Source organism: Scyliorhinus torazame, chromosome 14 (genome assembly GCF_047496885.1).
Source record: "Scyliorhinus torazame isolate Kashiwa2021f chromosome 14, sScyTor2.1, whole genome shotgun sequence".
Classification (NCBI taxonomy): domain Eukaryota; kingdom Metazoa; phylum Chordata; class Chondrichthyes; order Carcharhiniformes; family Scyliorhinidae; genus Scyliorhinus; species Scyliorhinus torazame.
The window spans coordinates 80,564,448-80,580,234 of NC_092720.1; the positions used below are offsets into that span (position 1 = coordinate 80,564,448).

General features: G+C 42.1%; 2 protein-coding genes across 2 annotated transcripts in view; one reads left to right on the forward strand and one right to left on the reverse strand.

Annotated features, from left to right (window-relative positions):
• The window catches only part of kcnab1a (potassium voltage-gated channel subfamily A regulatory beta subunit 1a), a 416,725-nt gene extending 409,415 nt beyond the window's left edge, over window positions 1-7,310 (forward strand). The window contains exon 14 of the mRNA XM_072474409.1: window positions 363-7,310. Within this exon, the coding sequence (XP_072330510.1) occupies window positions 363-452 (90 nt within the window). The 3' untranslated portion in view covers window positions 453-7,310. The remainder of the gene's footprint in view (window positions 1-362) is intronic.
• ssr3 (signal sequence receptor, gamma) lies at window positions 7,298-15,238 on the reverse strand. Its single transcript, XM_072474411.1, has 5 exons — window positions 15,028-15,238; window positions 11,301-11,427; window positions 11,113-11,211; window positions 9,401-9,532; window positions 7,298-7,573 (listed from the first exon to the last, which is right to left on the reverse strand). The coding sequence occupies exons 1-5, from the start codon at window positions 15,158-15,160 to the stop codon at window positions 7,507-7,509; spliced, it is 558 nt and encodes a 185-aa protein (XP_072330512.1). The 5' UTR covers window positions 15,161-15,238; the 3' UTR covers window positions 7,298-7,506.
• Window positions 15,239-15,787: the final 549 nt, after the last annotated feature.

Here is a 15,787-nt window from a genome sequence, read left to right on the forward strand (position 1 = left end):
ATGACCTGGGGTTTTCTGATCAGGATATAAAAGAGCTTCTTCAAAATTACATTGCAGGAAGTTTTCCCCAAAGCCCAGGCTAATATTTAACCCTAAATGTTATTATAAGTATTTCTGTTCATTATTGCATTGATAGTCCTGGAATCATACTGTGTGCAAATTTCCTTCTCTATCTCCTACGTTAGAAGTGATGATGCTTCAAAACGTACTTCATTGGATGCAATGCATATATAAATGTCCGGAGGTCATAACAAGTGCTGTATAGGTGGAAATTGAAACCCTTTCTTGTCTAATCTGTATTGGACAAAATACTTTTCAGGATCTCTTTCCTCACTCACTGAAATGTTTGTAATTTTTTTCAGGTGCTCACAAAGTTGACAACACAGACTGTGAATGAGATTGACAACATACTTGGCAACAAACCATTAAGCAAGAAGGACTACAGATCCTAATTTAAAGATGCATGATAATGACTGGGACTGCATGATGAAAGTGGTACTTTTTACTTGCTGGACCACTGTCTGGCTGTGAATCTAAAGCTGTTTCCTGCTGAATTCCCACAGGTGCATGCCCATGCAATGAGAGATGCACCCTTATACAGAAGCACATTTACAATCTCCCATGTTAAAGTGGTTCCTGGAGTTTTCTACTCATCCAAACCAAGCTGTACATTGATCTCTTTGCTTAAAATGTAAAATTAAGAACAAACAAGTTTGTGGCTTGTGTACCTTTGGAATCTCAATTCCAGAACCAAGCTGAAGCAAATTCCCCTTCCCAATAGAACTTTATCTAATGACTTACAGATCACAGGCATGTACGTGTAATGGCTTGCTTTATTCTGGAACTTGCTGATTTTTTTTTAAGAACAGGAATCTAAATGTGTTTACATCAGTAAATTGAAACCCAAAGATGCATTTTGGATATTTTATTTCAGGTTGTAAAATATCCTGTAAACAGATGCTTGTTTTAACCTGTTCCAGGCTAAATAAGTATATTTATATTAAGTCACTGACAAGTGAGTGTGCAATGGTAAAAGCTTAAACTGTACTGTAAATGTGTTACAAACACGTTAAGCCACATGGCTTTCATTGACACACTGCTGGGTGCCTTTTAAGGAAGCAACAGTTGCTGTAAGAATGGTCTATAAATGCCTCTGCTCCATAAATTTCAATTTTTAATGGTTTCATTAGTTGGGAAATGGGAGGGAATGTAGGGATAAAGGGACTGTACTCTGATGAATCTGACAAATAGGGGTCCCTTGGGATCTGTACCATCGATTCACTATACGTCAAACTTGGATAATAGGGAGCAGCATAGGCAAGTCTGCAGGTGACACTAATTTAGGATGTACAATAAGCTGTGTCAAAGTTTAACGGACAGATTGAGTGGCAAAATAATGACTGGACCAGTGCATTGTGGGAAGTGATAGGTAATCCACTTTTGATCCAAGAAAGAGAAATCTGAATACTTTCTTACTGGCGAGAGACTAGAAGCTCTGGTAGAGCAGAGTATAGGTATTCTATAAGAAAACAGACAAGCACAAGGGTTGAAATACGAAGTGGAGGAAGCAATGTTTCAGTTGTCATACTGGGACTGGTCTACTGCGTTTAGTTTTAGGCACTGCACCTCAAGGAATATTTGAATTTGAGAGGGTTACATAGCATATTCATCAAAATGCTAATGAGCCTTAAAGGGTTAAATTATGAGCTCCGATTCCATTAATGGGTTGTATTCCCTTTAACTATGAAGTTTGAGTGTGATAATTGTTAACGAGGTGTTAAAATGATAAAAGGAATCAGTATGTAGATACGGAGAAGCTATTTCCTCTGGTGGCAGAATCCAGGACACGTGGTACATGTTAAAATTAGATCTAGGCCATTACACAGAGGACAGTGGAAATGTGGAATTCTCTCCCCCAAAAGGGTGTGGCTGCTCGATAAATTGAAATTTCCACAACTAAGGTAGACGTATTTTATTAGATAAAGGTATTCAGTGATGTGAATCAAGGGCGAGGTATGGAGCAATCATGATTTGATTGGATGGTGGAATAGGCTCAGAGATGAGCGGTATGCTGCTGTTCCTATGTTCATACATATCAAAATAAGTTGAGTTGGTTTTAAATTACTTGAGAAATCATTTAGTAGAATCTATGTTATACAGTTGTGTTTGCAGAGACCATTACATTTTTTAATGAATGCCAGCTCATTGAGAGGGTCAAAGTAAAAAGGAAACCATAAGAAGTAAAACAGAAAGGTGCACTAAGTTTAGGAAGATGATCAGGTATGACATGTGTGTACAATGCACTCTGTCTAATTACGAGATTTAAAGTTCAAATCAATACCCTTTGCTTTATGGTAAAAATCTCTTAAAGCTGTATTTGATTTGATTAAAATATAAATAAAATTGATTAGGTGCAGGCATAAAATTGTGCGTTAATTTGTTAATTCTGCACCATCATGTTTCATTATCTTGACAAGTTACCTTGTTGCTGCATGTATGAGAAGCCAGGATTAATCAGCAGACATTATGATGCAGCAATTTAATTGGCTTGTCAGGTAATATTAAGTTAAATTACATATTCTTAAGTTCTTATTTAATAGGTTTTTAAAATACTCCTGTCGTAATTGCCTGTGTTTTTAAATGTGCAACATCTCAGGAAGAAATGCTTTGTGACGTCCCTCCCGAAACCTCTCACTCTGTATTGGCTGAGTGACGGAAAACATTAGTGGATAATGGAAGTTTTTCAGGCTGGCAGAAGGTTTGTAGCGGAATTCCCCCGGGTTCAGTGTTGGGACTCTTGGTCTTTCTAATATATATTAATGACCAAGACCTTGGAGTACAGGGTGCAGTTTCAAAATTTGCAGAATTATAAGACTTGGAAGCACGTAAACTGAGAGGATAGCATAGAATTTCAACGGTTATATGAGTAGACAAGTGGAAGATGAAGTTCAATGTGAAGACATCATGAAGTGATTCATTTTAGTAGGAAGATTAAAACAATACAAAATACAGGATACAACTCTGAAGGGGGTGCAGGCGCAAAGGGACCTGGGGGCATATTGTGGGCAGCACGGTAGCATTGTGGATAGCACAATTGCTTCACAGCTCCAGGGTCCCAGGTTAGATTCCGGCTTGGGTCACTGTCTGTGCGGAGTCTGCACATCCTCCCCATGTGTGTGTGGGTTTCCTCCGGGTGCTCCGGTTTCCTCCCACAGTCCAAAGATGTGCAGGTTAGGTGGATTGGCCATGATAAATTGCCCTTAGTGTCCAAAATTGCCCTTAGTGTTGGGTGGGGTTACTGGGTTATGGGGATAGGGTGGAGGTGTTGACCTTGGGTAGGGTGCTCTTTCCAAGAGCCGGTGCAGACTCAATGGGCCGAAAGGCCTCCTTCTACATAGAACATAGAATACAGCGCAGTACAGGCCCTTCGGCCCACGATGTTGCACCGAAACAAAAGCCATCTAACCTACACTATGCCATTATCATCCATATGTTTATCTAATAAACTTTTAAATGCCCTCAATGTTGGCGAGTTCACTACTGTAGCAGGTAGGGCATTCCACGGCCTCACTACTCTTTGCGTAAAGAACCTACCTCTGACCTCTGTCCTATATCTATTACCCCTCAGTTTAAAGTTATGTCCCCTCGTGCCAGCCATATCCATCCGCGGGAGAAGGCTCTCACTGTCCACCCTATCCAACCCCCTGATCATTTTGTATGCCTCTATTAAGTCTCCTCTTAACCTTCTTCTCTCCAACGAAAACAACCTCAAGTCCATCAGCCTTTCCTCATAAGATTTTCCCTCCATACCAGGCAACATCCTGGTAAATCTCCTCTGCACCCGCTCCAAAGCCTCCACGTCCTTCCTATAATGCGGTGACCAGAACGGTACGCAACACTCCAAATGCGGTCGTACCAGAGTTCTGTACAGCTGCAACATGACCTCCCGACTCCGGAACTCAATCCCTCTACCAATAAAGGCCAACACTCCATAGGCCTTCTTCACAACCCTATCAACCTGGGTGGCAACTTTCAGGGATCTATGTACATGGACACCTAGATCCCTCTGCTCATCCACACTTTCAAGAACTTTACCATTAGCCAAATATTCCGCCTTCCTGTTATTCCTTCCAAAGTGAATCACCTCACACTTCTCTACATTAAACTCCATTTGCCACCTCTCAGCCCAGCTCTGCAGCTTATCTATATCCCTCTGTAACCTGCTACATCCTTCCACACTATCGACCACACCACCGACTTTAGTATCGTCTGCAAATTTACTCACCCACCGTTCTGCGCCTTCCTCTAGGTCATTGATAAAAATGACAAACAGCAACGGCCCCAGAACAGATCCTTGTGGTACTCCACTTGTGACTGTACTCCATTCTAAACATTTCCCATCAACCACCACCCTCTGTCTTCTTTCAGCTAGCCAATTTCTGATCCACATCTCTAAATCACCCTCAATCCCCAGCCTCCGTATTTTTTGCAATAGCCTACCGTGGGGAACCTTATCAAACGCTTTGCTGAAATCCATATACACCACATCAACTGCTCTACCCTCGTCTACCTGTTCAGTGACCTTCTCAAAGAACTCAATAAGGTTTGTGAGGCATGACCTACCCTTCACAAAGCCATGCTGACTATCCCTGATCATATTATTCCTATCTAGATGATTATAAATCTTGTCTCTTATAATCCCCTCCAAGACTTTACCCACTACAGACGTGAGGCTCACCGGTCTATAGTTGCCGGGGTTGTCTCTGCTCCCCTTTTTGAACAAAGGGACCACATTTGCTGTCCTCCAGTCCTCTGGCACTATTCCTGTAGCCAATGATGACATAAAAATCAAAGCCAAAGGTCCAGCAATCTCTTCCCTGGCCTCCCAGAGAATCCTAGGATAAATTCCATCAGGTCCCGGGGGCTTATCTATTTTCAGCCTGTCCAGAATTGCCAACACCTCTTCCCTACGTACCTCAATGCCATCTATTCTATTAGCCTGGGGCTCAGCATTCTCCTCCACAACATTATCTTTTTCCTGAGTGAATACTGACGAAAAATATTCATTTAGTATCTCGCCTATCTCTTCAGACTCCACACACAATTTCCCATCCCTGTCCTTGACTGGTCCTACTCTTTCCCTAGTCATTCGCTTATTCCTGACATACCTATAGAAAGCTTTTGGGTTTTCCTTGCTCCTTCCTGCCAAATACTTCTCATGTCCCCTCCTTGCTCGTCTTAGCTCTCTTTAGATCCTTCCTCGCTACCTTGTAACTATCCATCGCCCCAGCTGAAACTTCACACCTCATCTTCACATAGGCCTCCTTCTTCATCTTAACAAGAGATTCCACTTCCTTGGTAAACCACGGTTCCCTCGCTCGACGCCTTCCTCCCTGTCTGACCGGTACATACTTATCAAGAACACGCAGTAGCTGATCCTTGAACAAACCCCACTTATCCTGTGTGCCCAACACTTGCAGCCTACTTCTCCACCTTATCCCCAAGTCACGTCTAATGGCATCATAATTGCCCTTCCCCCAGCTATAACTCTTGCCCTGCGGTGTATACTTATCCCTTTCCATCATTAACGTAAACGTCACCGAATTGTGGTCACTGTCCCCAAAGTGCTCTCCTACCTCCAAATCCAACACCTGGCCTGGTTCATTACCCAAAACCAAATCCAACGTGGCCTCGCCTCTTGTTGGCCTGTCAACATATTGTTTCAGGAAACCCTCCTGCACACACTGTACAAAAAACGACCCATCTATTGTACTCGAACTATATCTTTTCCAGTCAATATTTGGAAAGTTAAAGTCTCCCATAATAACTACCCTGTTACCTTCTGCACTGTAAATTCTATGATAATATGTAATTGAAGGTGGCTGGTCAGGTTGAGAGAGATGGCAATGAGGTATACAGTATACCTTTATGAGTAAGGGAATAGAGTACAAGGTTAGGGGTTTATGTTGAACTATGCACTACTTCAGCCTCAGCTACAGTATTGCATCCAGTTCTGGGCACCACACTTTTTGTTAGGAAAGATGTGAAGGCATTGGTGAGTGCAGAAAAGATTCAGGGGATAAGACATCCGATTTGGAGAAGTTAGGACTGTTTTCCTTGGAAAAGAGAAGGCTGAGGACTGTTTTCCTTGGAAAAGAGAAGGCTGAAAGAAGATTTGATATATGCATTCAAAATCATGTGGGCTCTGCAGAGTAAATAGGGAGAAACTTCCCTTTTGTGAAAGGATCGAGAACAAGAGGACAAAGATTTAAAGTTAAAGAAGAAAATACAACATGAGGAAACACTTATTCACACACCGAGTGGTTGGTGTCGATTGCACTGGAGGCAGGTTTAAGCACAAAATGACACTAAAAGACTGTCATCTATAAAAGAAAAACGTGCAGGGTTATGGGGAGAAGGCAGGGGAATGGTACTAGGTGGATTGCTTAATTGAAGAGCCAGTGAAGAACAATGAGCCAAATGGCCTCCTGCTGTGTTGTAACAAATGTGATTCTTTCAGACACTTAAAACCTACCTCTTTGACCAAGCTTGTGGCCACCTGCCATATCACCTTGTGACTTGGGATTCAGTTTTACTTTAACACCTTTGCGAAGCACCTTGGGACATATTTAGTTAAAAACTCTGGGTTCTTATTGGTGTGTTGCTTGCTCAATCACTGGAAATAGTCCATTTCTATCTACTATTGATACCTCCTTATCAGTAGTTGAATTGCCACATACTTCTGTTATTCCCATCCTTCTTCCACATCTGTTCAGACTTGGTTTCTACTTCCCCTCCCACAATTAGAAACCTAGTATTAACAATCCTTTTTATCTGATTCCGAACCATATTTATTCAGCTTCTTTCTGTACATTAGTCTTTTCATGCATATATATTCCTTTTGTGATCAATAATGCATGTCCTAAAATTATTATAACACAATGCTTGGAGATGCAGTGAGTTATGATGTTCTTTTAGACCACAATTCCTATTGAATTCTTTATTTGCATTCTAACCATGGTGAACTGTGTGCAGTGGGGATGTAGTCAGAATCTTAGCAATTATCTGTATATCAATTGTATAATTAGTATGAAACTGCATTGTATATATTGTACTTGCATGTATATGTACAAAAACCCCCATCAGCTCGGTCCCAACTCTATGCCTGGGATTGACACCAAAAGGTGACTCAACTTCTACAATATCTACAGAAATATTGACAATAAAATGCACGCGTATGTGTATTTAAGTTAAGCAAAATTGCAAACTGCTAGTAATAGACTTGCAAATAAAAAGCTCTGGTTGCAAAATGCATTCATTTTATTACAGTACATCCATAACTGAAAACATGGAATGCAAGTATATTGTAAGAAAAATGCAGTTCACAGAACTGTAGTTGTCTCAGGTAAGTGGCCAATTCTGTGCTTTCAGATCTCAACCGTATAGATTTGAAAATCTAAATGATCACATCCCGTTATTGATACCAGCCACAAAAGCCAGAGGCAATTACTTTGAGCCGGTAGATAGAAGAGCAATCAATCCAGATGAAACACAGATGGACAGGATGTAGTTTCTGAGAGTACAATTAAGGAATATAGGTTTTATACAGAAACTTATGATGACTAATTTCATCTGGCTAGAAGGACTGAATATCTTCAGGCAAAAGTTGCATCATCACAAGCAATAACTGGAATTTGGGACACCTCAGTTGTTTTACCAACCATTTTCCAGAAGATATACTGCATTCTAATTTGCATTTGTAAACATAGTGCTATTCAGAGCAAAATAACTGACGATGCCTGTTTGACAATTACATTATTCTCTAGCTTCAATGGAACAATTACAATTGGATCTTCAGGTTTCAAGTACACCTATGGAAAATAATGTTTATTGTGCATAATGAAATCTTTGGATAGGACTGCTTTTTATAATGGGCATAACGTTGTAGACACCAGCATTCCTGGATGTAGCAGGCCTCTAATCTGCAAATCAATGGGAATCGGGAAAACTCCATGGTGATTGGAGTTGTACATAGCACAAAGGAAAATTATTGTTGTTGGAGGTCAATCATTTTAGGGTAGTGTCATATCTTCCCTCCAGCATAAGGTCAACAGTGAGAATGTTTGCTCATGATATTGTAGAAGTTGCACAATGTTCAGCATCATTCACGACTCCCCCAGATACTGAAGCATTCCATGTCCAAATGCAGCAATCCCTGGCAATATCCAGGCTTGGGCTGACAAGTGCCCAGTAACATTCATGCCACACCAGTGCCAGGCAATAACCATCACAAAAGAGAATCTAACCATCGCCCCTTGACATTCAATGGAATCATTATAGTTGAATCCCCCACTATCAACACCCTGGGGCTAACTACTGACCAGAAACTGCACTGGACTAACTATATGAATACTGTGGCTGCAAGAGGTCAAAATATAAGGAATCCTGTGGTGAGTAACTCACATCCTGACTCCCCAGTCTGTCCACCATCTACAAGGCACAATAATACTAATCTTTATGTCACAAGTAGGCTTACATTAATAGTGCAATTAAGTTACTGTGAAAATTCCCTGGTCGCCACATTCCGGCACCTGTTCAGGTACACTGAGGGAGAATTCAGAATGTCCAATTCACCTAACAAGCACGTCTTTAGAGACTTGAGAGGAAACCGGAGCGTCCGGAAGAAACCCACGCAGACACGGGGAGAACATGCACACTCCACAGTCAGTGACCCAAGCCGGGAATTGAACCCAGGACCCTGGTGCTGTGAAGCAACAGTGCTAACCACTGTGCTACTGCATGTGATGGAATACTGTAATTGCCTGAACGAGTGCAGCTCCAACACCATCCAGAACAAAGCAGCCGCTTGAGTGCTACCCCTTCCACAAATATTCACTCCTTCCACCACCAAAGAACAGTGGCACCTTCTACAAAACGCACTACAGGAGCCAAGGCTCCTTAGCACCTGCTAAACCCATGACTGCCATCATCTAAAACGAAAAGAGCAGTCTATGCATGGGAAACGCCACTACCTGGAAGTTCCCCTCCACATCACACAACACCCCGTCTTGGAAATATCACCATTCCTTCACTGGACTGCAGCACGTGAAGGCAGCAGCTCACAACCACCGCCTCAAGAGCAATTAGCGGTGGGCAGTAAATTCTGACCCAGCCAACGATGAATTAATTTTTTTTTTTTTTTTTTTTTTTTTTAAACTTAAAAACAATATTTTTCTCTTCCTATTATCGCATTCTACTATAGTTCAGCTCTAAATAGTACGGAAAATGTCACAACTGTTAGAAGTGGAAGTCTACACCAATTTATGAGCAGAGAACAGATTTCTTCCCAAATGCAAATAATTGCATGCTGCTGTTGCTATATAGTTATTAAAAAGGATACACTGTTGGATTGAAATTCTTCAGTATAAAGAACGAAGCAATGATCACCATAACGAGAAACAGGGTGTTGTTGTAAAAGATTGAGAAGGTTGTAGCTTCATAGTCAGCCACTTCATTCTTTTTCCATAGAATTCTATTGGGGAGAAAAACAATCATTAAATTAACTACTGCTAGAACCATAAATACATAGCTGGAAAAAACACTGTGTAAATACTACTCAAATGAGTCAAGGTTTGTTTGCACCCAAAAATTGATGTGCCAGCCATTGGCAATGATCTCAGTTTCTGAAAGGACAAGCCCGAGATGCATCTAATATTGAGCTTCAAGCCTCTATCAATGGACCAGTGAGCTGCAGCCAACAACCACACAGTACCAGGCGGGTGCCTTGAAAATAGCACCACTTCCATAAGTTCTTAAAGGAAAACAGGAGAGATTGTCAGCCAAGAGGGAGGAGTGGCTGAAATTAGGGAGTGTACCCCCTTCTCTTGGCTTCAGTCATGTATGTATTTTTATAAAACAAACTCAACCATTTTGGTGGCAGCCTGCAGCAGTCTTTTAAGGCCCACCTGTTAGGCCACATGTGGACCCGGCTTTCCTGAATGTAGTTCCATCTGGTATGGACCGACAACTGCACCAGTGTCAATTGTTTGGCAGTTCTAAACCAAACAGATATTGCTACATTTATTTGACATTCCTACTCTGAGCTTGAATGGTTTTCAAGGCCAAATGATAGAAGGGCTTCCAGCCACGCTATAAAGTAACAAAATTAATTCTCGGAGAAATCATTTCTGAATTGGGGTCTTTACTTCATGACTGTAGGAGTTACGAAGAATTGATATCAGGTAATCAGGCAATAGAATAAAGGTTACAGCCCATAAATCCTTTGAACATTTCAGATTGGTTGCCATGTACTAAAGCACAGAGCACAGAGCACTGCACCACAATGGGACTGAAATTAACAAGAACCTTGTTTCGAATCAGTTGGTGGGATTGGAAGTATAATTTTGACTTAAATGATGGTGCACCTTCAGGGCAAGACAGATTGTCACACATCCAACTTAAAAATTCAGAGTACAAGTTTTAGAACAAAAGGATGATACAGTGGTTAGCACTGCTGCTGCACAGCACCAGTGACCCGGATTCAATTCTGACCTTGGACAAGGACTTGTAACTTAAAACTTAAGATTTTTTCATGTAACTTTTAATTCTAAATCAAAGTTAATTGAACTAAAATGAATAGTGGACACTGTCGGTGTGGTGTTTGCATGTTCTCCCCATGTCTATGTGGGTTTCTTCCTACAGTCCAAAGATGTGCAGGTTAGTTGGATCAGCCATGCTAAAATTATCCCTTTGTGTCTCAAGGACAGGTGGGGTTAGAGGGTTGTAAGGATAGGGTGGGAGAGTGGGCCTAGGTGGAGTGCTCTTTCAGAGGGTTGGTGCAGACTCTATGGGCCGAATGGCCTCTTTCTGCACCATAGGGATTCTATGAATAACAGAACCATTTTGGTTTTGGTATCCACTTAAAAATAACAGATGGCCACAAACACGTGGAACAAATGACTACCTGGCTGCTCTCTTAAAGCCAATGGCCATTGCTTAAAATATCCTAACTTTACATTTATTACAATTTTACATATAAGAAATTGGCTTTTGCATAATTTGATGGCCTAAACTTTTATATACCAAACAACTTTCAAAACTTAAAAGGCAGACCTTTCATCCTTTTCTTTGCGAGACATCTTCCTGTTGTCAGCCTCTGACAGTTTCCGAGTGACCTCCTTGGAAACTGCATCTTCTCTCTTCTGCGCAACCCTAGACAAATGAATCTCTGTTAACAACATGATGTGCTAACACATTGAACATTAAATTGTACAAACCATATTTCTCTGGCAATTACTTACTTGTGTTTCAGGACAAACTTAACATTTTTGTAAGCGAATGCCACAAGATAGGTGCTGACAAGGGTCATAACACAATATAGAACTGCAGACTGGACAAGGTCCATATGCCAGATTCTCCAGTAAAGCCCTGAAAGACAACATTTAGAGACCATTAACTCTTGCAATTGTCAACATACGTCATTGCCAGGTACTGACTTGCAGCAGTGAAGAATATGCATTAGATTCAGAATTTCAACTCCACTTACAAAACCATTTAAAATGCCTATTTATTGCATCAGTCTATCCTCACAAAGACAGTCGTGAAAGATCCACCCAACATGAGAAAATATTCAAAATCCTGTGTCCACTATTCATTTTAGTTCGATTAACTTTGATTTAGAATTAAAAGTTACATGAAAAAAGCTTAAGTTTTAAGTTAAAAGTCCTTGTTCTGGGAATTCTGTGACAAATAACTCACTTCCTGACCCCCAAAGCCTGTCCGCCATCTACAAAGCACAAGTTAGGAGCGTGATGGAATACCTTTCACTTGCCTGGATGAGTGCTGCTCTAATAGCACTCAAAAAGCTCAATCAGGACAAAGCAACCCATTTCATTGTCACCCCATCCATCACCTGTGTCCTCCACCACTGATACACAGTGACAGCAATGTGTACCAGATCTATAAGATGCTCTGCAGCAACTCACCATAGCTCCTTTGACAACACCTTCCAAACCCACGGCCTCTATACCTAGGACAAGAGCGCACATGTCAAATTCCCCTCCAGGCCACACACCATCCTGACTTGGAAGTGTGTCCCATTCTATCACAGTTGCTGGAGCAAACTCCTGGAACCCCCTCTCGAACACAATGGGTGTACCTACACCACATGGACTACAGCAATTCCAAAGGGCAGCCTCCCATCACCTTCTCTAGGACAATAAAAATGCTGCCCTAGTCAGAGATGCACATATCTAATTAAATAATTTAAAAAAAATAAAGTGTAAAATTTCTGATAAGATGTTTCTTAATATTAATAAAGTTCTGTTAGCAAGTGTTTTAATTGATATAATCCAAACTAAATACTTTATTCATCTACATCCCCAGTTGGGGGAGCAGAGGAAAGGAAAATGGTACAACTTTATTTGCACACAAAAATTTAATTCTTTAGAGAAGTGTTTGAAAACATTTGTATTAAACATGTATGGAAAGGGAAAAATCATTTTGTCTGAAAATTTCATACTCAAAATATGATATTCCGTAAAAGTGGATCTTGACAAACAGCAAGCTGCAAAACTGATTAATATTTTGTGTATACTGGCAATTTCAAAGTTGTATATAAAAGAGATTTTGTAAATAAGCTTTTTTCCAACAAAACATTACAATAATGCTATCCACAACACCTATGCAATAACAATGTTAATGGGACCACTGATAATCAAACAAATTTTAAATACATAGAACTTTACATGTCATGGGTGTTAATTGAATTCAAATAGTAGTAGATAGCCCACTCTGGAGAAGGAATCCAGAAACAAAACTCAAAAGCTATGGCCAGCTCCCAACTTTGAACAATTGGAACTCACTTTCTTGAGCTTTTTCAATTCAAAAATTTATCCAAATTCATATGCTTGAGAATCATGATTTTTTATTTTTATAAATTTAGAATACCCAATATAATTTTCTTTTCCAATTAAGGGGCAATTTAGCGTGGCCAATCCTCCTAACCTGCATATCTTTGGGTTGTAGGGGTGAAACCCACGCAGACACGGGGAGAATGTGCAAACTCCACACGGGCAGTTACCCAGGGCCGGGATTCGAACCCAGGTCCTCAGCGCGCAGTCCCAGTGCTAACCACTGCGCCACCGTGCTGCCCCGAGAATCATAATCTTTAATACTTTACGCAGAAACAGACTGAATCTCTAGCCTATCAGCACATAAAATAATTAGTTCTAGTTTTGTTTGTTACAATAGAGCTCAGTGAAATTTGAGAATCAGATGTAGTGCTAAAAAATGAATATTGAAAATGTAAAAATGCTATTCTCTACAAAAATAAGCACACTATTAAATGGTGTCACCAAAATTACATTTGTGACTAGGCAGCAATTTCTGTTGGACAATGTTGATCAGAGCGGCACGGTAGCACAGTGGTAGTGGTTAGCACTGTTGCTTCACAGCTCCAGGGCCCCAGGTTCGATTCCCAGCTTGGGTCACTCTCTGTGCGGAATCTGCACGTTCTCCCCGTGTCTGCATGGGTTTCTTCCAGTTTCCTTCCACAGTCCAAAGATGTGCAGGTTAGATGGATTGGTTATGCTAAGTTGCCCTTAGTGTCCAAAAAAGGAGAGGCAGAGTTACTGGGTTACGGCGATGAGTGGAGTTGTGGGCTTAGTTGGGTGCTCTTTCCAAGGGCTGGTGCAGACTCGATGGGCCAAATGGCCTCCTTCTGCACTGTAAATTTTATGATCTATGTTGTCCCATGGCAACATTTTTAGTGAACATAGAATTACCACGGTGCAGAAGGAAGCCCTTTGGCCCATCGAGTCTGCATTGAGCCTCTGAAAGAGCACTCTACCTAGGCCCACTTCCCCATCCCCGTAACCCCGCCTAGCCTGCACATCTTTGAACAAAAGGGCAATTTAGCATGGCCAATACACCTAATCTGCACATGTTTGGACTGTACGAGAAAATGGGAGCACCCAGAGGGACCCAACGCAGACAGTGAGAATGTGCAAATTCCAGTCACCCAAGGCCGGAATTGAACCGGGGTTCCTGGCGCTGTGATGCAATAGTGCTAACATAAGGTCAAGCACCACACGGGGTCAAGATTCATGAGAGTGCCAATTATAGTTCTCCATTACCACTCCAAATATGTCATGCTGTATAAATTCCTATCTGACAGTAAGGAATAGATAAGCCATAGCTTTTTACACATCTATATTTTAAAATATCAACGCCATGATTAAAACTCCCAGAATCTTGCACTGGATTTCATTCCCTTCCCAGAAGTCTGCTTAAAATCATTCATATATCTAAATGTTAACTGATCACTCATTCAAAGATGAACACGTAGTTTTGAAATAGTCTGCATGCTCTGAAACGTCAACATTTTTATCCTGACCTTGTCCTCGTTCATATGTCATCTCCAAATTATTGTAAAGGCTCTCCTCATAACATTTAGTAAACTCCACTACCTGGATTCCATGCCTCCTATCTCTTGGCACATTGACTTCAAAACCCTCCTAACCCTCACTGCTCTTAATGTTATAACCTTCTTCCAGCTCTACGTGGCAGTTCCCACTATACTCTCCATTCATTCATCTCTGGTATGGTATTTCCTTCACCTCTACTTCAGGTAGACTCACAAGCCTTCAGCCACTTTTTCCCCAAACGCAAAAAAAGTCACCAGCTGTTACACAATGCCAGGATGGTAAACCTTCTAACTGAAGGAACTTAATTTTTTTTGCGATGTAAAAGACTCAAAGACTAATTCTTCTTTGCCTACTTACAATATCCATTTATGAATATATATATGACAGAGGATCATCTAATAATAATGGAGCCAGTAATTAGGGTTGAGGAGGAGCCCGTTTGTGTGTCTGGCGGTTGTTTTTCAGAGACAGCCCCAACCCTCCATTCACACTGGTTCATCGCCCAGGGGTCGAGGCTCCATCTTCCTCTCCACCCAGACACAGAGAAGCTAATGCCCGGTCAGTGCCAACTGGCAGCAACTATACCACCCCCGATACTTACAGATAGGAATGGCCGACACAATAAACGCGTTTCCATAAAAGAGTGCGGACGATTTGGCCGAGACATTTCTGCTGAAGTCCTGTAGCAACAGGTCCTCTTCGGACTGCTGCTTGTTGCTGCCTTTCGGTGCCATCTCTCCACGTCCTCAGCCGGAGTCCTCCGGAAGAATCGTCAGCACTCCTCCGCTGCAGACCTCCGAGCCAGTCCATAATCCTCCGCGGCAGAGCTCCAAGCCGGCCCACAACCCCCCGCGGCAGACTTCCGAACCTGCCACAATCTCCCGCCGCAGACCTCCGAGCCTGCCCACAATCCTCCGCGGCGGACCTCCGAGCCGGCCCACAATCCCCCACCGCGGACTTCCGAGCCGGCCCACAATCCTCCGCGGCGGACCTCCGAGCCGGCCCACAATCCTCCGCGGCAGACCTCCGAGCCGGCCCACTATCCCTCTCCGAGCCGGCCCACTATCCCTCTCCGAGCTGGTAGTCAATCTCCTGCGGCAGACCTCCGAGCAGGTCTGTAATCCCCCGCAGAGCAGACAGTGAGGGAGAGACACACAGTCGGAATCACTCACTGTTTGCCAAGCATATGCACCGACGAAAACAGCGCTGGTTTGTTGTATAAACGAAACACACAAATTCGAAAAAAATATTTGAACATACCATGATGCTTCCTATTTCGGTTATGGATGTGGGTGAAGGCCAATGGATCTCCGCCATCTTTAGTACATCATGTGGAGATGCCGCCGTTGGACCGGGGTGGG

Excerpts from the sequence above, each read along its gene's own strand:
- ssr3 (XM_072474411.1), bottom strand. The coding sequence starts at position 15,160 with ATGGCACCGAAAGGCAGCAACAAGCAGCAGTCCGAAGAGGACCTGTTG. Across the intron at positions 9,533-11,112 it reads CGCAAAGAAAAGGATGAAAG|AATTCTATGGAAAAAGAATG; the intron begins GTCTGCCTTTTA and ends TCTCCCCAATAG. Across the intron at positions 7,574-9,400 it reads AAGAATTTCAATCCAACAGT|AAACTACATCCTGTCCATCT; the intron begins GTATCCTTTTTA and ends TTGTACTCTCAG.